This window comes from Emys orbicularis, chromosome 14, assembly GCF_028017835.1.
Source record: "Emys orbicularis isolate rEmyOrb1 chromosome 14, rEmyOrb1.hap1, whole genome shotgun sequence".
In the NCBI taxonomy this organism is placed as follows: domain Eukaryota; kingdom Metazoa; phylum Chordata; order Testudines; family Emydidae; genus Emys; species Emys orbicularis.
Window position 1 is genome coordinate 44,122,255 of NC_088696.1, and position 21,446 is coordinate 44,143,700.

The 21,446-nt window shown below is 60.5% G+C and overlaps 1 protein-coding gene across 1 annotated transcript in view; it reads left to right on the forward strand.

Moving 5' to 3' along the window:
• Positions 1–2,271: 2,271 nt before the first annotated feature.
• RIPOR1 (RHO family interacting cell polarization regulator 1) overlaps positions 2,272–21,446 on the forward strand; it is an 80,215-nt gene continuing 61,040 nt past the window's right edge. The window contains exon 1 of the mRNA XM_065416547.1: positions 2,272–2,431. Within this exon, the coding sequence (XP_065272619.1) occupies positions 2,272–2,431 (160 nt within the window). The remainder of the gene's footprint in view (positions 2,432–21,446) is intronic.

Consider the following 21,446-nt stretch of genomic DNA (forward strand, 5'->3'; position numbering starts at 1 on the left):
GTCCAGCCCCTCCTGCACACTGCCCTCGCTGCTTCTGGCCGCATTGCCTGGAGCTGACTCCCCTCTAGGATTCAGAGTAGCAGCCGTGTTAGTCTGTATCCGCAAAAATAACAGGAGTACTTGTGGCACCTTAGAGACTAACAAATTTATTAGAGCATAAGCTTTCGTGGGCTACAACCCGAGGCGCTGTCCTTAGGGGGAGGCAACTTTGAGCTCAAGCTTCCGGCTTCCACCCTCCAGAATGAAGCTCTTCAAATCAGCAGGGGAGGCAGCAAGGTCTAGTGGTTAGAGCACATGACTGGGAGTCATGTGGTTCTATTCCTGCTTCGGCTGCTGGCTCACTGGGTGGCCTTGGGTGTGTCGCTTCCCCTCCCCGGGCCTCAGTTTCCTTATCAGTGAAATGTGGGTAATTTCACTCGCCTGCTGCAGCAAGGTGCTTTGAGACCTTTGGACGAGAACCTGTCTGGACGAGCTGAGTGTTACAGTGTTCAAGGTGTTCTCACTGCTGACTGCGAAGGGGGACGGAGAGGCAACTCAGGCTGGGGTGGGTCGTTTCATGGCCGACATGCCCACGTTCGAGATGAGGATGGCTGCAATCTGCTCCCTCACATGCCAGCTGGGTGCTGCCCTGGGGCACCTGGGGAGCGGCCAGTGCAGCCCCATCTGTGCCCTTGGGCCTGCACCTGATGCTACCCGGGCTCTGATTTCCACACTGGGTTTGTCAGTTTGCGGCGTGCGTGTGAGACACACGTTCCCTCCGAGCTCAGAGTGCAGTGGCATTAGCCTCGGGTGGTATCGGGCCTGGACTCAGCTGTAATCCCTGCTGCTGGGACTCACCTGATCATGGGACCATCTGCCAAGGTGTGAGACGCAACCAAAACGCCGCCAGCTCCGTCCAGAGCAAAGCTGCCCTTTGTCCTGGTACATTCACCCTTCTCCAGTGGTCTTGATGGCATTGCCCCAGTGGGGCGTGACCCGGGAGCGCCAACCCGTGGCTGACATCTCATAGGGTGGATAAGAACAGCCAGACTGGATCAGACCAGTGATCCATCCAGCCCAGTATCCTGTCTGCCGACAGTGGCCAATGCCAGCTGCCCCAGAGGGAATGAACAGAACAGGGAATCATCCAGTGATCCATCCCTGTCGCCCATTCCCAGCTCCTGGCCGTCATAGCCTAGAGACACCAGAACACAGGGTTGCATCCCTGCCTATCCTGGCTAATAGCCATTGATGGACCTAGCCTTCATGAACGTATCTAGTTCTTTTTTGAATGCAGTTATGCTTTTGGCCTTCCCAACATGCCCTGGCAGTGAGTTCCACAGGTTGACTGTGTGAAGAACTTCCATTTGTTGGTTCTAGACCCGCTGCCTCTTAATTACGTTGGGTGACCCCTGGATGGGTGTGTTAGGGGGAGTGGAATAGTCCAGGATAGGGGGCTAGTGTTATCAGCCCTGCTTTACAGATAGGCACAGAGAGGGCAAAGGACCAGCCAGTCAGTCGCCGAGCTGGGAATGGGACCCAGGGGTCCTGTGCACTAGCCCATGCTACTTTCACCTGTCTTGTGTCCTCACTGAAGCCTGAGTTGTATAGAGCGTGGGGGAGTGGGGAATGGCTGGCACCGTTACCCCCCTGTCTGCCATTCCTGTTGGCTACTCATGCCGACTGGCACAAGAGAGGCCATCTCTGCCTCCGCTGGCCACAGGGGCAGAGCTGGGCTCAATGGGGTGGAACTGAGCAAGTGGGAACTTCAGGAAAGCATCCCAGTGGGGCCTGCTCTTCCGGTCCTGGGGGTCCACCCAGGCTGAGTCCTGACTGGCAGCCCCCACCCCTCAGTGTTCCACCACTGGGCCTTGGTCAGTCTTGCCGGCCCCGGACCCCTTTCCCTTGTGACCCAATGTGACTGGAGTCTCTGCTGAGGGCCCCTCTTCTCTATGGGTCCATGGAGGGCTTGTGCAATTGGCCCTTGCCTGTAGTGCCCTCTGTTGGGGGCTCCCCCCAGCTGTGGAGGACACGGGCCTGATCCTGACATGTCTCCCCAGGGCCCAGTCGCCTCGTTACAGCCCCCCACCGAATGTGGGCTCCTCCCCAGCAGCCTCTGAGTGTCACTCCGCTGGGGAGCAGGTGGCTACACCCAGACTCGTCGCCAGGTTCCTGGCTTGCCCCCTTCTCTCAGTGCCAGCCTAGCAGCGCTGGGCTCTCTCCCTGTCGGGCGGGGGGAGGAGTTCCCAGCTCTTTGCAGCTGATATCCCTGTAGTTTCCTGTCTGAATCACATGGCTGGAGCCAGTTTCCATGGAGAAGGCGAAGGGGGTGGGCTCCCGGGTGCCTTTAAGACTTCAGTGTTTTCCTTCTGTCCATGGGAGTGGAACAAAGGGAAGGCGAGTGGCTGGCTGCGCGCTCTGTGCGCGCTCGCTCTGCCTGGGCACCGGACATGTGAGTGCCAGTGTGTGGCGGGGCCGTGCCGGAAGGGGGGCGGGGTGGGGGGCTGCTGGCTAGTTTAGGACTGGGCCCCTCCACCCCCGGTATTTCCTTCCTACTGATCAGCCCTGTGGGGGAGATGTTGTGCCGAGTGCGTTTAGAGAGGGGAACACAGCCCAGAGCTGGGCCAGCAAACCTGGGCTGTCCTCTGCGGGATCTGGGCGGTGCTCATTGGTGGTTGCTGCCTGTGGGGTGATCTCTGGTTAGCGTGGTGACATTGGTCTGAGTGCTGGCTCGAGGCCCTTTAACCGCAGGGCACGCGGAGCCTCAGGGCAGCTCCTTGCAGTTGGGGCTGGCCGCTCTGCGTGCCATGGACCAGCCGTGCTTTGCCAGCGGTTGTACCTGGCAGCGCCTGCTCTCTGGGCCAGGGCTTTGCTCCTGAGCCCTATTGTTCTCAAGTTCAGGCTTGTGCTTGGGTATTTACAATAGTCATAATCCAGGGGTTTGGACTGATGTCCCCGGGGACCGGGATAGGCAGCCCCTGTCCCTGTTGCGAGGCCAATGGGCCCTGTAGGGACCCTCTCCGAGATATTCAGGCCTTGGTCTCTGCAGAGAGGGGTCCATGAGCGTCACTGGGCTGAATGGACAGCTGCTGTGTCCTCTAGGGACTGGGTTTAATCCCCTGGTGCTGCCCACGGCCAGTTTCATGCAGACACCGACCTGTGGGGGGCTCAGTCACGGGGATCTTTGCAAGCCCACGACTGCTGGGGCTGACCATGCGTCCACTGTGTTGGTGGCGAAGTGCCCACTGGCCTCGTGGACGGAGGCTGATAGCAGACAAAACCCTGCTTGTTCCAGGAAGGATATGCCTGGTTTCCTAGGAGGCGCGGGGAGACCTGGAAAGGACTAATTGGAAGCCAAGTCATTCCATAGAGGAATCTCCCCAAGCTACCCCCTGCCTGGGGCTTGGTGGGTTCATGCCTCAGTGTGTGGCTCCCAGAGGTGCTGGGCTGCTGGAGGCTGTTCAGTCCAGGGCCAGCTGCTAGCTCCAGCATTGCTGGAGGGCGATGTCATTCGCAATGCCCCACCCCTGCCGCTGCATCCGGTTCCCTGGGGCTGGAGGCTGGGGCCCCTGCCGTAGGCAGGCTGTGAGGGCACTTGGGGAGGCCACCCACTGCCCGTTGGTCAATGGCTGTTTGTCCTGCTGGCGTCCGCCTCCTCCCTGGGTTAGCGCTTTCTCTTTCTCTGCTATTGTGACGGCTGAGGAATGCTTAAAGGAATTGAAAGGACAAACCTTGCTTTGTTGCTGCCTTGGCTACTCCCATGTATTCCTGCCTGGCCACCGCCTGCCAAGAAAACCGGGGGGGAATTAATGCCTGCTTCCCAGTCAGTACCCCAGAACCTTGCAGTGAGCCGGATGGTGCCTGGAGAATGGGCAGGCGTCTGGGCCAGGCCTGGGAAATGTTACCAGCCACCCGCTAGCCAGAGGCCAGTCGGAAAGGAGTTGGGTGTGGACGGGGGCACTGGGCTCTGCCCCGACCCGGCTTGGAAGCTCAGTCTGTCATGCTGGCCCCTAGCTAGCTGCTGTCTGGCAAAGGCCATGCACGTCCCCCTGCCGGCCCCTCTCTAGTGTTTCTTGGCTTGTGCCCTTGGAGGGGGGGCATTGTGACCACCTAATTAACCGTACCCCCCCACCCCGTGACGGGTGACTGTGGGGTGCTCAGAGCTGTGGCAGATTGAGGTGGCATACGTGCTGGGAGCAAACAGCTATACCAGGCCCCACACGCCTTAGGGGTGTGGGGCAGAGCAAGCCTGGATTAGTGCGTCTACCACAGCCTAGTATTGGCTAGCACCCTCGCAGGGGCAAGCGCTGGGGGGCAGGGAGGTTGGCTACTCTCACTAGGGTGAGCGCGCACAGGGGCAGGGGGGGAATTGACCCAAACCCCATGTGGATGAGCCCGCCTGGGTGACTGCGCTAGCGGTGGGAATCCCCTGGTGCTGCAGAACGTCAGGGCGGGCGGGCGACGTTCTCAGGGGTAGAGGAGCCAGGTTACATGCCCATCGAGTGCTGAGGAAGGGTGAGAAGTGCCGAGGGGGCGCAGGAGTGTCTGAGCTAGCGCCACTCCTCCAGCAGGGCGCTGATTCCTGCCTTAGGGGCCTCTCCCCACTAGCACCCTGGAGAGGGGGCGGCTGGTGCTGGGGGGCAGATCTGCCTGCCCATGAGAGGTCCCAAGATGCAGGGGCTGCATCCCTGGGTCTCCATGGTCCCCTCTTGGCCCGGGAACAGGGAGGAGCTCTTGTGGCGCAGGACCCATAGTGGCGCCCGGCCAGGTCTTCTCACTGTCCCCTTCCTCCTTGGCCTCTCCCTCGGGGCTATTTATAGGGACTCCGCTTACATCCGCTCTATTTCTGTCTTGCTGAGGGAGATGCGAGGGGGGAGGGGGTTGCTAGGGCTGATCCCGTTTGTGCCTCAGAGCCCCTCCTCGCTTGGCCAGCCCCCAAGGGCTCAGCGCTGAGTCTTGCATGCACCCGCCTTCTCCCTGCTCCGCGGGGATCTGACCTTGTAAACCCGGTGGGAGAACCCCTGTGTCCCCACTGACTCCCTGGGGCCTGGCTCTAAGGGCTGCTCCCCACTGCTTCTCTTGGGGGTGATTTTTTTAAATATTGAAATAGCTCCATTGTGCAGCCCCTAGTGTGGGCACAGCGACAGAGGTCTAAAGGCACGCTGTGCCAAGACTGCGTATCCCCCTGCCCTACAGGACTAGTGCACCAGTGTGAGCACCTTTACCCTGGGTTAACTGTCCCCACAACGGGCAGTCAAATCAGCCCTGCCTCCTAGCACCAGGATTGGCAGAGGACAAGTGGTGGCCGAAGCACCTGAGCCAAATGCGACAAAGCAATGCAGCCCCCATGGAATAGTCCTGCCCCGTTGAGTGGGGGTGCATTCCATTTAACGGAGCTTTTAGGGGAATTGTTCTAGAAACGTAGAGAGCCTAACAGAGAAGGGTGTCCTCCTGCTGTGGCTTTTAAACCATCTGATAGGATTTAATAGAGAAATCGGCCAGAATTTGTGTCTCCTGGGTGACTTAAAAATCTGACTCTCAAAGGAAGGGCTCAGGGCTGCCTGGAAAATACTGGTTAGCAGATTCCTGACGCTTTGACCACGAAATCTAACTGCAGGGAGTCCCATGGCTCCTGGAGAGCAGCGGTGAATCTTCGTCCCTGGGGTGAGAGCCGCGTGGAAGCGGGAGGGAACTAGAAATGGAACCTTCCGAAAGAGAACCAGGGACTCAGGTGAGAGGAAAAGCCAGAGTAGAAAGTCCACGGGGCCTGGTGGAGCCCGATCATGAGAGGCCAGAGCTGTGTGGGAGTGACAGGTGGTGAGAGTGGAGATGGGGTGAGAGCTAGCAGTGAGGGGAATTAGACACTGGAACATTAACCAGGGAGCTGGTGGCCTCGCCATAGCTTGGAGATTATGTAGCTTTCTGTCAGACAGGCTGTAATCCAGCTTCTGGGACGGGTTCCGTCATCTAGGTGTGCAGGGGACGGGGCGGCAGGTCGTGGAATCCCCTTCTGTTATGGGTCCTGGGGAGAACAAGGCACCTGCATTGTCCTCAGCATGCTCGTGATGCTTGCAGCTCTGCATTAAGACAATAACTGTCATCAAGTCTCAGGCTTCAGACAAGTGCCTGCAGGGGTCAGGAAGGAATCACAGATGCACAATTGGTCAGATGTTTTGGGGGGATTTTCCGCCTTCCTCTGAAGCATCCGAGATTGGCCACAGCTGGAGACAGGACAGTGTTGTGCATGGTCCAGACTCCTCTGTCTAGATGTCTGGGGCTTGCTCCCATGCTCAGGATCTAACTGATCACCAGGTTTGGGAAGGAATTTTCCCCCAGGTTAGATTGGCTGGGACCCTGGGGGGGTTTCACCTTCCTCTGCAGCGTGGGGCACGGTTTTTCTCCGGGGATCACCTGGCACATCCCACCTCATCAGTCCCTGCCATTCCAGGCCCCTCAGTCCCTGCTGCTCTCTGCCCGTGGCACACAACGCTTTAGTCTCCCAAGGACAGAAACGTTCCGTCAAACGTCACTGAGCTCCATGCGGGGTGTCTGGGTGGGGTTCAGTAGCTGGAGGACACAGGCGCTCAGACTGGCTGAAATCTAGGAAAGGGGCAGGAAGAAGTGCTGGGAGACCCGCCTAGGGGGTTATCTATCAATCTGCCGCTGCCTGGGGTGGGGCAGGACTGCGATATTTAATTCATTTTTGTGGGAGCATTTTGGGGATCGGAAGGGGACATCTCGGGTCTGTGAGCCTGCCAGCAGCCTTCAGAATCCAGCATGAGAGCCCTGTGAAACCAGCTTCGTTCCGGGCGGCTTGGCTGGCGGCCTTTGCTCGTGTGGGGCTCCGGGGAACTGGAGTGAGGGGTGAGAAGTGTGTGGCTTTGAAGACTGTGCCTAGACTTGCTGTGGCCTTGTTGTGGATCTTGCATGACACGTGGTGCATCCTCTGCTGCACTCAGCTCTCTGTCGGTGGGGCGCCCCAGGTCCCAAACCCCACTGTGATCTGATCCTGCTGCCTCAGCAGGAGTCTTGCCATTGATGTCAGTGGAAGCAGGGAGGGAGACCTTGATGTTCATGCTGAATTCCCTTTGCTCTCCCTTCCTTGGCATCGTGCTTGGGATGGATGGGCAGTGCTGAGTAGGGAGGGCCTGGCAGAGAGAGCCCTCTGGGCACAGCTGGTTTCACCTGTCAGAGCAAACCCTTGAAAGTGGTGGCACGGGACTGGCATAAAACCTACACAGCTCAGCACAGGCCAGGGCTGCGTCTCGTCAGAAAGCCTTACATTGCGTTAAGCCTCAGGGCTAGTGTACGCAACACTCTGACCGTTGCTCCAGCCAGCCGCAGAGCCCGCCACGCAAGTCTGTACATACGCACCTTGTCAGCCGTGTCTGGAGTACTTGTGCGTAACTGTGAGACCAAAGTGATTCGATCGGCCAGCCAGGCCACCTGAGCTCCTGCTGCAGACACCACTTTGCTGTTAAGGTGTCACCAGGACCCGTGTGCGTCTGCACTCGTGCACGTGCACAAGCACACGCCTGGCTGATCTTTCAGAGGGATTGCTCTGTGTGCGTGGGGTGGGCACCTGGCTTCAGAGCTTGGGAAGAATGGCAGCAGCCCGAGGTTTTCGGCCTGCTCAGCGAGCGAAAGTGTGGGGCTCCTTCCATCTAGCAGCGTTCCAGTGCTGGGGTTAATGGCTGGCTGTGCTCCTCGGTTCCGGCTCTGGTGCGATCCGGGCTCCAGAGCTCCTAAGTGGCACAGGCAAATAAAGTAGTTATTCCCTGGTTTCTGCAGGGCGCGGGGAGAAGGCTCTACAAACCCCTCCCTCCCTGAGCTCTGATGGTTCAAACCCAGATCTTCTTCCAGGCCTCTCCTTGGACTTGGCAATTCAGTACAGACGGTGACACTCTGAGACCAGGCTCTGGGGGTGCTGGCCACATTTTGGCCCAGTAAAGATGTGGGGGGAGGGCATGGAGACTGCAGATCCCAGCATGCAATGCTTTCTGTTGAGGCTGGTCACATTGAGGTGGAGCAGTGCATGCTGGGATCTGGAGTCTCCATGGGCTATACCCCATATTAACATCGAGGGCTGCCATGGTTACCCTCTAGAACCCCCTGGGCCCAGCTGCCCAGCCCTGCACAGACCCAAATGACTGGGTCTGGGTAGGGCGGCTGTGTGATCGATCCCTTTGAGTGTGGGTGGGTGGGGTCGAGGACGCGGAGGTAAGGGGCCATTGCACAGAGTAGCCCAAGTAGCGTGTGCGGTGAGGTCCTAGGGGCTGGATCTCTGGGGCGAGGACGCAGCTGCCTCGCCGTCTCTGTCCCGCTCAGGCTCTCCTCGTGCCTGTGAGTCTCTCCCCGGGCGGGGGCCGTGTTCGATCTCTCCGGACCCGTGCTGTGTTAGCAATGGCAGGCCGAGGGGCACGGGAGCTGGTGGGTAGGGTTACCATATTTGAACTTTCAAAAAAGAGGACACTCGGGGGGGGGGGGGGAGTAGCCCCGCCCCCTAGCCACTCCCTCCCACTTCCCGCCCCCTGACTGCCCCCCACAGAACCCCCAACCCATCCAACCCCCCCGCTCCTTGCCCCCTGATTGCCCCCTCCCAAGACCCCTGCCCCTAACCACCCCCGGGACCCCACCCCCTATCTAAGCCTCCCTTATCTTTGTCCCCGACTGCCCCCTCCTGAGACCCCCCCACCCTAACTGCCCCCCCCCAAGACTCCACTCCCTACCTGTCCCCTGACTGTTCTGACTCCTATCCACACCCCCACCCCCGCCAGATCCCCGGGACTCCCACGCCTATCCAACTGCTGCCTGTCCCCTGACTGCCCCCCCAAACCCCCAACCCATCTAACCCTCCCTGTCCCCTGACTGCCCCAATCCCTCTCCACACCCCTACCCCCTGACAGCCCCCCCCCCCAGAACCCCTGACCCATCCAACCCTCCCCCTGCTCCCTGTCCCCTGACTGCCCCGATCCCTCTCCACACCCCCACCCCCTGACAGGCCCCCCCCGCACCCCCACCCATCCAACCCTCCCCCTGCTCCCTGTCCCTTGACTGCTCCAACCCCTCTCCACACCCCCACCCCCTGACAGGCCCCCCCAGAATCCCCGCCCCATCCAACCCCCCTGCTCCCTGTCCCTTGACTCGCCGCGCTCCCTGCCCCGCCCCACCCCAGCTCACCTCCGCTCTGGCTCTGCCTGCTCCCCTGAGCGCGCAGCCGCCCCGCTTCTCCGCCCCACCCCAGGCTTGCCTCGAATCAGCTGTTCGCGCGGCAAGCCTGGGAGGGAGGGGGCGAGAAGCGGAGCGGTGCGGCGCGGCTGTGCGCTCAAGGCAGCAGGCAGAGGTGGAGTGGAAGTGAGCTGGGGCGGGGAGCGGTTCCCCTGCGACCCCCCCCCCGGTTACCTGCTGCGGGCAGCCTTCCCCGCGCTCCCCTGCCCCAGCTCACCTCTGCTCTGCCACCTCCCCTGAGCGCTCTGCTTCTCCCCCGTCCGTCCCTCCCAGGCTTGCCACGCAAAAGTCTGGGCGGGAGCGGGGTGGAGGGGAAAAACAGCGTGCCTGGGGGAGGAGGCGGGGCCTGGGATTTGGGGAAGGGGTTGGAATGGGGGCGGGGAAGGGGCGGAGCCGGGAGTGGGGGCGGGGGTGCGAGCACCCACCGGCGCTGGCTAAAGTCGGTGCCTATGCCCCGCGCAGCGCTGCCGGCGTGCTGAAGCTGCAGGGGAGGGGGGGAAGCGGGGGAGGAGCTTTTGCTGCCGGAGAGGCCCCAAGTGAGCGGCTCAATCCGGCGCGGCTGCCCTGTCAGCCGCTTTTGGGTCTTTAAATAGCCGTCCAGGGGGAAATCCTGGACATTTTTAGCATTTTACAAATTCCCCCCGGACCGCTATTTAAAGACCCAAAAGCCGGACATGTCCAGGGAAACCCGGACATATGGTAACCCTACTGGTGGGGGTTGTGCCAGGGCGGCTCTGGGGGGCAGTGCTCACTCGGTAGTGGCAAGGCCTGGAAGGGGCAGCCCGTGGCTGGATGCGGAGGAGAGCTGCCCCCTCGGCAGGACTGTGGCACGCCCAGAGGAGGTGGCCTGGGTAGAGATCATGGCAGGGTGTGCAGTAAGGGATCAGGGATTGTCTGCCTAGCAGCCACTCCTTTCTCGGCACAGCCCCTCCAGCTCTGCACGGTGGCTCTTGGGAAGGCAGTGGCCTTGCTAGGCTGCTCCGGTCCCCTCTGGCTGATGGAGTCTCCTCCTTAGGCCCAGCAGGGGTGGGGGAGGGGGAGGAAGCGCGGGGCGGGGGGGAAGCAGCTGCCACCCCAAGGCCTGCTGGTGGTGGGTGCATCAGCTGGTACCTGCCCATTCAAATTCAGACCTTCCCCTCTGTTCTGGGTTGGTGAGAGCCCCCTCCCCCCCTCCCGGGGAAACCCTGCGGTTGGACTGTCTCATGGTGGCTTTGTGGGACTGCCTGCCTGGGCCCACCCCCACCCTCCCCTGAACTCTGTGCTAGGTCCAGTATTGCGTGCTCCCTGCCTCGGCCCCTTCCGGTGGGTGCACAGTGCCCGCTCTGGCACCCTGGGTTTGGCATCCTGCTTTCCCGTGGGAGGGCACTGACCTCAGAGCGAGGGGTGCAAAGGGGGGCTGGAAATGAAGCCTTCATTGCTCTTGTGGAGCAGGAGGAGAGAGGGAGTGGGGGGCGCAGTGCATGTTAGTAAAACGGAGACTTATAGTCCTGGTAGGCCAGTCCAGGCAGGTGCTAGGCTGGCGCTCCCCCCGACCACACTGCACTCTGCTGGTGCCCCTCAGTCCTGCCCCTCAGCCCCCCTTGTTATCCACGCCTTGCCCCCCCCAGCTTGGCTGCTGCCCCTCGATCCCGACCCACAGCCCCCTCCTCTCCTAGCCCTGGACTCTGCTGGTGCCCCTCAGTCCTGCCCCTCAGCCCCCCTTGTTATCCACGCCTTGCCCCCCCCAGCTTGGCTGCTGCCCCTCGATCCCGACCCACAGCCCCCTCCTCTCCTAGCCCTGGACTCTGCTGGTGCCCCTCAGTCCTGCCCCTCAGCCCCCCTTGTTATCCACGCCTTGCCCCCCCCAGCTTGGCTGCTGCCCCTCGATCCCGACCCACAGCCCCCTCCTCTCCTAGCCCTGGACTCTGCTGGTGCCCCTCAGTCCTGCCTTGTCCCGACTGTGGTGGATTTTGTGGGGCTGCCGCTCTCACGGGAGCTGTTCGTCCTTGAGCCCAGTCTCTGGAGGTGGCTAGTCTCTTGTGTTGATTGTTCCTGAGGCGTCTGGGGTCAGCGTCCTGAGTGGCTGATCTCTGCTCCCTGAGTGACAGGAGGGGCAGCTTCCCCCCTCGCGTTTCTCTGCAGCATCTCTCAGGTGGGGCACAGCCGGCTGGGCTCACTCTGGGGCAAGGTGAGGATGTGGGTGTGACCTCCCTGCCACCACCCCTGATGCCCAGCTGCAGGTCCTGCCCGAAGGGGGTGGGCAGGCCCCAATCTGAGCCCAGGTGCTGTGCCCCTTGCAGCAGGCCAAGGGCCCATGGCAGCGGAGCGTTCCACCTACTGGAGGCCTGATCTCCCTGGCCCTGGGGAGAGCCGGCAGCCGAGGCCCACAGGCTGACAGGGAGCTGGCAGGGCCGTGGAGTGGGTGAGCCTCTGCAGGGCACAAAGGTGGGGCCTTTCGACAGGTGGGAGAGGAGGACGTCCTGGGTGGCTGTGCCGCAGTGAGTGGCAGGCAGGCCTGGGCGTGCAGCCGAAGGCAGGCAGGTGCTGGTGACAGCCTTGGGCTGGCCCCCTTGGTGTGGGGCTCACCAGCATGGCTGCCTGGGCTCCCCTCAGCTGCTGGGATAGTCCCTGTGCCCGGCGAGCGAGGGGGACTCTGGGAACTGTGCCCTGAAAGGCTGGGGCTGAGCTAAGAGGGGAGGGGGCAGAGAGCCTCCCCCCCTCAAGCCCCATTGTGGGGGCTGCACTTAGTTTAACCCCTTGATTGCCGTGGGGTGGCCACTGGCTCCCTGCACCAGCCCCGTTGGAGCCAGCCCATCGGAGCGGCCCGTGGCACCTGCCCTCTGCGTCGGGGCCTTTTCTTGGCGGGTGGCTCCCCATGGGGGGGCACCTGAGCCAGCCTCCTGCTGCTGGCTTTGGGCTCCATCTTGGGGGGCTCAGGCAGCGCTAACTGAGGGAGGGCCAGGCCTGCCAGCCCAAGGCTGGGTAAAGCCTGGATCCCTCTAGCAGGGTCCCGGGAGAGCCCTGTCGGAACCCCAGCTGCTGTTTGCCTTGCACCTGGCTGCCGCCCTGGCCAGCGGCTCCGATCCTTCCCACCGGCCCCACCCGTGTCCCTCCCCTCCCTCCCCCTCCACCAGCCGACCTGTGTCCTCTCCCCCACTGGGCCGCCCTCTTTCTCTCCCTGCCTTCCTCCATCGGGCAGCCCTCCCACTGTCCCCTGCCCCTCTTCCCCACGGGGCTGGGCTCTTACCCTCCCCTGGTGCCCTGCTCTGCACAGGAGGCACCGGGGGCGGATATTCATGTAACTCAGTTACCTGCATGCTCTGTCCTGCCTGGCTGGGTCCTCTGGGTCCTCTTGGAGAGGGAGGCCAGATGTGCCTGGGGGTGCCAGATGTGCACTGGCTGGCCGGGAAGCGAGCTGGCCCAGCAGTTCCAGAGCGCTTGGTGTCTCTGGGGAAAGCATGGGTCCGTGTGCAGCATGTTTACCCCAACCTGAGCGTGGGGCAGGAGCTCCAGCCTGGGGCGTGTCTGGGGCCAGGTGCCATGGGATCAGCAGGCAGCGTGAAGGAAGGCAAGGGCCAGGGAGCTGTCAGGCCGGGGGCTCTGCACTGCCCACGTGCCTGCAGGGTGGATCACGAGCGGTGCACCAAAGAGCCTGGATGAGGTCCCGTCCTCCCCGCCCGGGGGCAAGAGATGGAGCACGCACTCCAGGGAGCGGCACTGCCCTGTGCTGGCCCCAGCTCTGTCCCAGTGCGTTGGGCAGGGTGAGGGGGCTCTGTGGCGCAGGGGTGGGGTGAGGGGGTCTCTGGTGCAGGGAGCTGGGTGGGGCGAGGGGGGCTCTGGCACAGGGGCGGGGCGAGGGGGCTCTGGTGAAGGGGGAGAGAGGGGGGCTCTGGTGTAGGGAGTGGGGTGAGGGGGGGCTCTGGCACAGGGGCGGGGCGAGGGGGGCTCTGGTGCAGGGGGAGAGAGGGGGGCTCTGGTGCAGGGAGCAGGGTGGGGTGAGGGGGCTCTGGTGCAGGGGGAGAGAGGGGGGCTCTGGTGTAGGGAGCAGGGTGGAGTGAGGGGGGGGCTCTGGCACAGGAGGCAGGGTGAGGGGGGTTTCCGGAGTGGGGACGTGTTCTCGAGGGCAGGGATAGGATTCCGCAGGGAGTCCTAGGACCGGTGCTGTCTGATCTGGGTTTGTGGATCCCATCAGAGGAGAACAAGACCTGCTCTTTGGTGATGCCCTTGTCCCGCTAGCCTGCTCCCCCTCCCTTGGGCTGAAGGGAGCAGAGTCAGGAGAGGGGCAGCCCTTGGTGCCCCTTGTCCCTGTCTTGCTGGCCGGCCAGCTTGCTGCCTGCGTCAGGGTCCGCTCAGGCTCTGCGGCGGGCAGCAGGGCTCAGCAGCCCAGGGGCTCAATCCTGGTTTGTCTTACGTTCCACTAGCCCAGGGGTTCTCAGACTGGGGGTTGGGACCCCTCAGGGGGTCGCGAGGTTATTACATGGGGGGTCGCAAGCTGTCAGCCTCCACCCCAAACCCTGCTTTGCATCCAGCACTTATAATGGTGTTAAATATATAACAAGTGCTTTTAATGTATAAGGGGGGTGGCACTCAGAGGCTGCTGTGTGAAGGGGTCACTGGTACGGAAGTTTGAGAACCGCTGCTCTAGCTTCTGCTGCAGGGCTTCAGGTGGCCACCGGCAGGGGTCAGGAAGGGAGTCCCCCTATGTACTCCGGGTTGGATTTTTATTCCTCCCCCCATGTGTTCTGTTTTGTGTTGGCTTATCTCCTTCCGCAGCAACAGGGCAGGGGCTGGGCAGCCCTGGGTCTCTCCTGGTTTGTCTTACGTTCCTATAGCTCATAGAATCATAGAATATCAGGGTTGGAAGGGACCTCAGGAGGTCATCTAGTCCCACCTTTGAAGCAGGACCAATCCCCAGACAGACCAATCCCTCATGCTGCAGGGCTTCAGCGTCCGGAAGGGGTTTCCACCCCTCACCCCCAGTGTCTTCTGGGGGGGTTTCAATCTTCTCCAGAAGCCGCAGGTCTGGCCAGGGCTGGGGCTGGGGTGCTGGGCAGGGGCGGGGCTCTGCGGTGGCACCCGGAGCTCTCTCCCTCGGGGGTTTGGCTGGCTGGTTCCTGCTCACAGGCCGGAATTCCCCCAGGTCAGGTTGGCAGGGACGTGGGGGTTTGTCGCCCGGCTCGGCAGCGGGTGGGGGTCACTTGACAGGATTATCGGGGTGTAGCTCCCTTTGTTGTTTTCCGGGCACTGGTGAGCCTTACTCCCCATTCTCTGCCTGGCACAGGGCCGTCCTCTCCTGAGGGCTGTAACGCGTGGTCTCAGTCCGGTTGTTGGGGTTAGTGTGCGGGTGCTGGGGCCTGTGCTATACAGGGGGTCAGGCAGGATGTCTGGCACTCCCTTCTGGCCTAGAACTCCATGGCCCGGGGCTCGGCCTGTGAAGTGCAGTGGAGCTGCTCAGGCTGGAGCCTGGGCTCTGGGACCCTGCACTTCCCGGGAGACTGCCCTGTGCCCAGATACAACCGAAGGAGACTCCCGCTGGGAACGTGCCAACTAGCCTGGTGCAGAGATCAGAGCCTCCTGCACTGAGTGTGGGCTGCTGGTCACCCAGGGGTTAACAGGAGCCTGTGGAGGGAGGGAGAAGTGAAAGGCAGAGGCCCTGGATGGGGCGGCAAAAATGGTAGAGCTGGCCCTGCGGCGCAGCATGGGGTGCGTGCTCAAAATTTTTTTACTGATGGGGTGCGCGATCAAAAAAGTTTGGAGACCACTGCCCTAGAGCACTCCTTTAGGGCAGGCTTCCCTTTGCACATTGATCCTCAGACTGGTCAGTGTGCAGAGCCGAGTGCTCAGAAGCTAGGAAATGCCAGTGTTAAGGCTGCCTGGGCAACCTTAACTCTGCCCCTTGTGCACGTGCATTGTGATCCAGTCGTGAACTCCATGCTGTAGCACCCCTGCATCGCTCAGTCACCAGATGGACGCTGAGAGGGGCGTGGGGTGGGGAGTTAAGAAGAGCACAGAGTTCTCGCAGGGCTAGGGCACTGGACTGGAACCCAGGAGAACTGGGTTCTGTTCCTGCCTGGCCTGCAGATTTCCCGCTGGGCAGGACTGTTGTATAACAGTGGTGGCTTGGCTGTGTCTGGGTGATGTCATGTCCCCTCTTCTCCAGTCACCCTAGAGTCTTCCAAGGGAGACAACACCTCAATTGCCTCTATATAAATCCATGGTACACCCACATCTTGAATACTGCATGCAGACCAGAGGTCACCCCATCTCAAAAAGATATATTGGAATTGGAAAAGATACAGAGAAAGGCAACAAAAATTATTAGGGGTAGGGAACAGCTTCCATATGAGGAGAGATTAATAAGAGTGGGCTTTTCAGCTTGGAAAAGAAATGACTAAGGGGTGATATGCTAGAGGTCTATAAAATCATGACTGGTGTGGAGAAAGTAAATAAGGAAATGTTATTTACTCCTTCTCATAACTCAAGAAAATGAGGGGGTCACCCCATGAAATTAACAGGCAGCAGATTTAAAACAAACAAAATAAAGTATTTCTTCACAGTCAACCTGTGGAACTTGCCAGAGGATGTTGTGAAGGCCAAAACTATACCAGGGTTCAAAAAAGAACTAGATAAGTTCATGGAGGATACGTCCATCAATGGCTATTAGCCAGGATGGGCAGGGATGGTGTCCCTAGCCTCTGTTTGCCAGAAGCTGGGAATGGGCAACAGGGGATGGATCACTTGATGATTATCTATTCTGTACATGTCCTCTGGGGCACCTGGCATTGGCTACTGTTGGCAGACAGGATACTGGGCTAGATGGACCTTTGGTCTCATCCAGTCTGGCCATTCTTATGTTCTTAATTCTAAAGCAGGAAACGAGCAATAACCCTGTTGTTTTTGCCCCCCAGCCCTTTCCCAGCTATTCTCTGTTGGAAAGAAGTAAACGGGGCCAATGCCCAGTATTTTCCCCCCTCTCAGGTTACCTTTAACTCCCAGCCATGCTGGTCCTCTCATACATGGCCCGAATGACCTAGGTATTTCCAGCCCCATAAATAAACTTGCTACCACAGTCGTGCGCTGGTGGAGGCTCTTGCTATCCAGTGAGAGACCCAGAGGAAACCGAAGGTGCTCTGTGCACCGCTGCTCCCTCTGTGCTAGACGTTAAACTCCCACATGTGCTGTCTCTTGGAGCGCTGCCTGTACATGTGGCATGGCTCTCCTGAGAGGCATTGCTCACCAGCCTGCAGAGGCATGCTCCTGTGAAGGTTCCCTTAGAGAGGAGATGGCCCCTTGGAATGTAGATGCCAAGCAGGGGCCGGTCAGTGACCCTGACAAGCAGCAGCTGTAAAACTGGTGAGAGGAAATGCTGTTTCATGCAATATGCAATTGGCTTGTGGAACTCACTGCCACATGATATTGTGGCCCAGAGCTTAGCAGGAGTCAGGAGGGATTAGACGTTGAGACTGGGAACAAGAGCAGCTCGTTACAGTAAATATTTAGAACCCCCAATAGTTTGTGAAGGGCTCTGCCCTCTCCCACCTCCGGGCCCCCACCTCTAACTGCAGTGGCTGAGCTAGTGGCACGTCCCCGGGACTGTCTGCACCTTCCTTTTGAAGCACCTGGTGCCGACCGTGGTTGGGACAGGCTCCTGGGCTGGCTCGACCTATGGATTGCCAGCCTGGGCCAGAGCCATGGTTAATACAAGCAGGGACTGGCAGAACGGTCCTTTCAAAACACCTCCCTTCCGTCTGCCCTTGGCCTTATGTGGGTGCCTCTGGAAACCTCCTTAGTGATACGCAGCCAGGGCCCGTCTCTGCTGCTATTCGCTCCAGTTCAAAGGGACTGTGAACTTCAGATGCCTCCTCCTCCAATTGCCCCCGCCCCCGCTCCCTGCTGGGTGGGTGGCATCTCTCCACTGGCTCTCCTCAGGCGGGAACAGCTGGATCCTGAATGGCGCTGCTCTGGCACGTCCAGGCTGAGCAGGCCTGGTACCGGGGGTGAGCGTTCGCACTGGGCAGGTAGGCATGAAGAGCGAGAGTGTCAGCTCTGGCAAACCCGGGTCCAGTGGCTGGCTGGGTGACCTTGGGCAAGTCACTTCCCTGCTATGTGCCTCAATTTCCCTCCCTGTGAAATGGTGGAAAGGTCTAGCTCAGCGCTAGGGATTGTTATCGTTGTTTGTTATTAGGCAATCTAAGTGGAGGTGAATCTCGGGGAGTTTTGTCATAGAGCCCCTCCCTCTGCTCCGGCCCATGTTTTGGGAGGCAGGATGAAAACAATGGCCCCCAGGCTGTGGGGGATCCCGCCTGCTCAGTGTTGGCTCAGCCTAGGTGTAGGGAAAGCCATCAGCATTGTGACTAACCCCTGCAGGGGGCGCCGGAGGGGACTGAGCGTTGGCAGGGGGCGTTGGCAGGGGGCGTCGGTGGGGACTGAGCGTTGGCGGGGGGCGCTGGAGAGGACTGGGCATCTGCGGGGGCGACTGAGCCCTGCGGGGGGCGCGGGAGGGGACTGGACGTCGGCGGGGGGTGCCGGAGGGGACTGAGCTTTGGCGGGGGGTGCTGGAGGGGACTGGGCGTCTGCAGGGGCGACTGAGCCCTGCGGGGGGCGCCGGAGGGGACTGGGCGTTGGCGGGGGCAGCGCAGAAGCCCTGGCTGAGAGGCTGCCCATGCCCTAGAGACCTGTGCCATGGCTGAGAACGCTGGTGGAAGTGCCACCGGGACAGCGTGCCCGCGCAGTCCTGCCCCACATCCATACCATCTCTGTGACGTTGTTGCAGACCCATTGCCCTCTGGTACCTATCCCACAGTTCCTGGCACGACTGTATGAAGCAGTGGCTCCAGGGAGTCCTGGGGAATTGGGGGAGAAGGTGAAACTCCCCTCACTCCCTGGGTACCTCCCCTGTTCCTCACGTTTGCAGGGCTCACGGCCGCACTGTGTAGTTTGCTATGTGCCACCCCTGCTGCTTTGCTCCCCGAGAGGCTCTTGCAGGGCTTCCCATCCGCTATCGGGATCCCCCAAAAGGGAGCAGGTCCCTGCCAGGCCCAGAGGAGAGCTGGTATGCGCCACAGCAGGGAGAGTTCTGCCGAGGCCTGTGGTAACTGGTGCCGCACGCTGAAGGGCTGGTACAGGAGCAGCCGCATGCTGCCCGGTGCAGATTCACCCCACGCCAGGGAAGCTCAGCTTGGAATGGGAAGACGTCAGTGATCTGGTGTGGATTCAGAGCCCAGAAACCTGTGCCAGGGAGGGCTGGCGGGAGTGACGGGGCTGGGAAGCAGTGATTAAAAGAGCTAAATGAGCGTGGCTAATTGCATAGTGCAGCAGGCCATGGGAGCAGCCTGCCAAGCATCTGCAGGGTCTGAACAGCCAGCAGGGAGTGGCATAGCCAGAGCAGCGGGGTGGGATCCAGCTGACTCACTGGAAAAGCTCCTGGCAGTGAGATCAGCATGGACCATTCTTCCCAGGCCCAGGGAAATGGGGAAGCCCTGTCACGTGGAGAGAGCCTGGCCGAGGTGCCGGGAGGCCGGAGAGGGCCCGGCTGGAGGGAACAGTTGGCGGGAAGCACTAGGTCAGAGGCTCCTGCTCCCATGGGCTGATGGAACTTTTCCATGGGAGCAGCTGCTGCAGATGCCCCGGAGATGTTGCAGGCGGGGAGTGGGTGTATGGGTCCCTGATGCTGCTGGCCCTGCCCCGGGGAAGTCTGGGAGTTACTAGACCGTTTCCAGGTCTAACTTCCTTGTTCCCTGAAGGTGGCGCCATTGGCCAGCTGTCTCTGGGCTCAGTCTCACTCTGCAAGGAAGCTAATTAGGCTGCTTGGGGTTTTGCTAGGCTGGGCGTCCCCCTGGCTAATTAACTGGGCTGCATCCTGTGCTGCTGGCCCATTTACTCTAATTGCTGACTCCCCAGAGTCAGTGGCTTTGCTGATTGCGGGGCTGCTGCCGGGCGGGGGAGAGGGTGCTGCTGGGCCTGGGCCTGGTCTTGTCAGGTGTCCTGCCGGCTGTGTGCAGAGCTGTAGTGTAGCCGCTCGTCGGTGGTGGGGCCCCTCTCCTGAGCAGAACTAGTGGTGAAGCCTGCCGGGTCGCAGGCGTGACTGTGCCTTGTCTGTGGGATGCCGGGTTTCTGGTTCGGGGAGAGCGCAGGGGTGCAGCCCCAGTCTGGGAAGGGCTGGAAGATCTTGGCTGGCTTGAAAGGCGTTGGTGCGTGCCTGTGCCCAGCAGTGAAATGGGGCGGGGGCTGCCTGGGCAACGGTGCATGTGGTGCTGACAGCCTGATCCTCCCGCGCGGCTCTGCTGCTGGGCTCCTGCCCACAACACTGAGCCTTCGGGCCCCTGCCGAGGAGGGGTGGGGGCCTGCTCTCCCCAGCCTCGCGGGAGAGGTTCCCCTTACGCATTGTGCCTCCTGGACCTTCCCCCCCCCCCCCCCCCCCGCTCTAAAAACAGCAGTAAACAGGAAAGGAGCCGGGAGGGAGGCGGCTTTTCCTTTTCTTCCTGGCTGGGGGCTGGGCTCTTCCTCTTGGGCCCTTCCTCTCTGGAGCTGGGGGAGGCTGAGACATGGGGGATGTGCCCCACCATCATGCTCCCTACATGGGTATGGGAGTGGAGGCAGCTGGCTCAACCGCACCCTTTGTTACAGTGGTGCAGCTGACATGGACTACAAGTCCCATAGTACAGTGCTCCTCCTTGAACTGGCGCCCTTGCTGCAGTGCATGCTGGGACTTGTAGTCCCCATGGGCCGCACCTCCCTGTTAAAGATGGGAGCAGGAGGTTGGCTGTGCCCTGCTGCAGTGATGCAGCTTTCAGGGTCCTAGTAGGCAGCTGATGGGCTCTTGTTGGGGTGCCGCTGTTAGGGACACCTCCCTTCCCTTGGCATTGTTCAAGGAGAAACTCCCCACCGCTTAGACCCCTCCCTGGCCTCAGCCAGAGGCCTCACTGGGGGCACCGTTCGGGGAGTGAAGTAGGGTTGCCAGGTGTCTGGTTTTCTACCAGAACGCCCGGTCGAAAAGGGACCTTGGTGGCTCCGGTCAGCACTGCTGACCGGGCCATTAAAAGTTCAGTTGGCGGCACAGTGGGGCTAAGGCAGGCTCCCTGCCTGCCATGGCTCCATGTGGCTCCCAGAAGCAATGGTATATCCCCCCTCCAGCTCCTATGCGTAGGGGCAGCCAGGGGGCTCCACACGCTGCCCCTGCCCCAAGTGCCAGATCTGCAGCTCCCATTGGTTGGGAACCACAGCCAATGGGAGCTGCAGGGGTGGCGCCTGCGGATAGGGCAGCACGGAGAGCTGCCTGGCCGCACCTCCCCATAGGAGTTGGAGGGGGGGACATGCCGCTGCTTCTGGGAGATGCCTGAGGTAAGTGCTGCCCTGAGCCTGCATCCCTCATCCCCTCCTGTGCTCCAAACCCCTGCCCCAGCCCTGAGCCCCTTCCCACCCTCTGAACCCCTTGATCCCAGCCCAGAGCCCCCTTCTGCATCCCAAACCCCTCATCCCCAGCCCCACCCCGGAGCCCGCACCCCCAGCCAGAGCCCCCACCCCAACCCCCTGCCCCAGCCTGGCAAAAATGAGCAAGTGAGGTAGGGTGAGTGACAGAGGGAGGGAGGATGGTGTGAACGGGGGGTGGAGCCTCTGAGAAGGGGTGGGGCAGAGGTGGGACCTCAGAGGAGGAGTAGGGGGTGCGGCAAAGTTGTTCAGTTTTGTGCAAGTAGAAAGTTGGCAACCCTAGAGTGGGGCTGTTACCGAGGTCCTAGTGGGAGCCAGCTATGATCACTCAATTAGGGTAAACTGCAAAGAATGGGGCAGCAAAACCCCCAAAAGCTGGTGGATATTCCAATACTTAGATTCACCAAGCCAGCATAAAACAGCTTCTTTATTACCTCACTGGTTACTCAGAAATCCAAACAACACAGTTCTCTTAAAGTGATCCAGCCTCAGGCCTCCATCCAGGTACTCACATCAAATATGATGACAATTTCTGTAAATCTTATTTCATCATATAAAAGAAAAGGTTCTACCAATCCCAAACGATCGGACACATTACCTCCCAGGTTAGCGAACGTTTCAGATCTTACCCAAATACACGCTACAGCCAATTCTTATTAACTAATCTAACATTTATTAAAAAACGAGAGAGAGTATGGTTAAAAGATCAATATGCATACAGACTTGAGTTCAATTCATTGAGGTTCAGATTCACAGGAGAGATGGTGAGCTTTGTAGTTGCAAAGAGTTCCTTTATAATTCAGTTCATAGATCGGGGTGAGCATCTGGGTGGG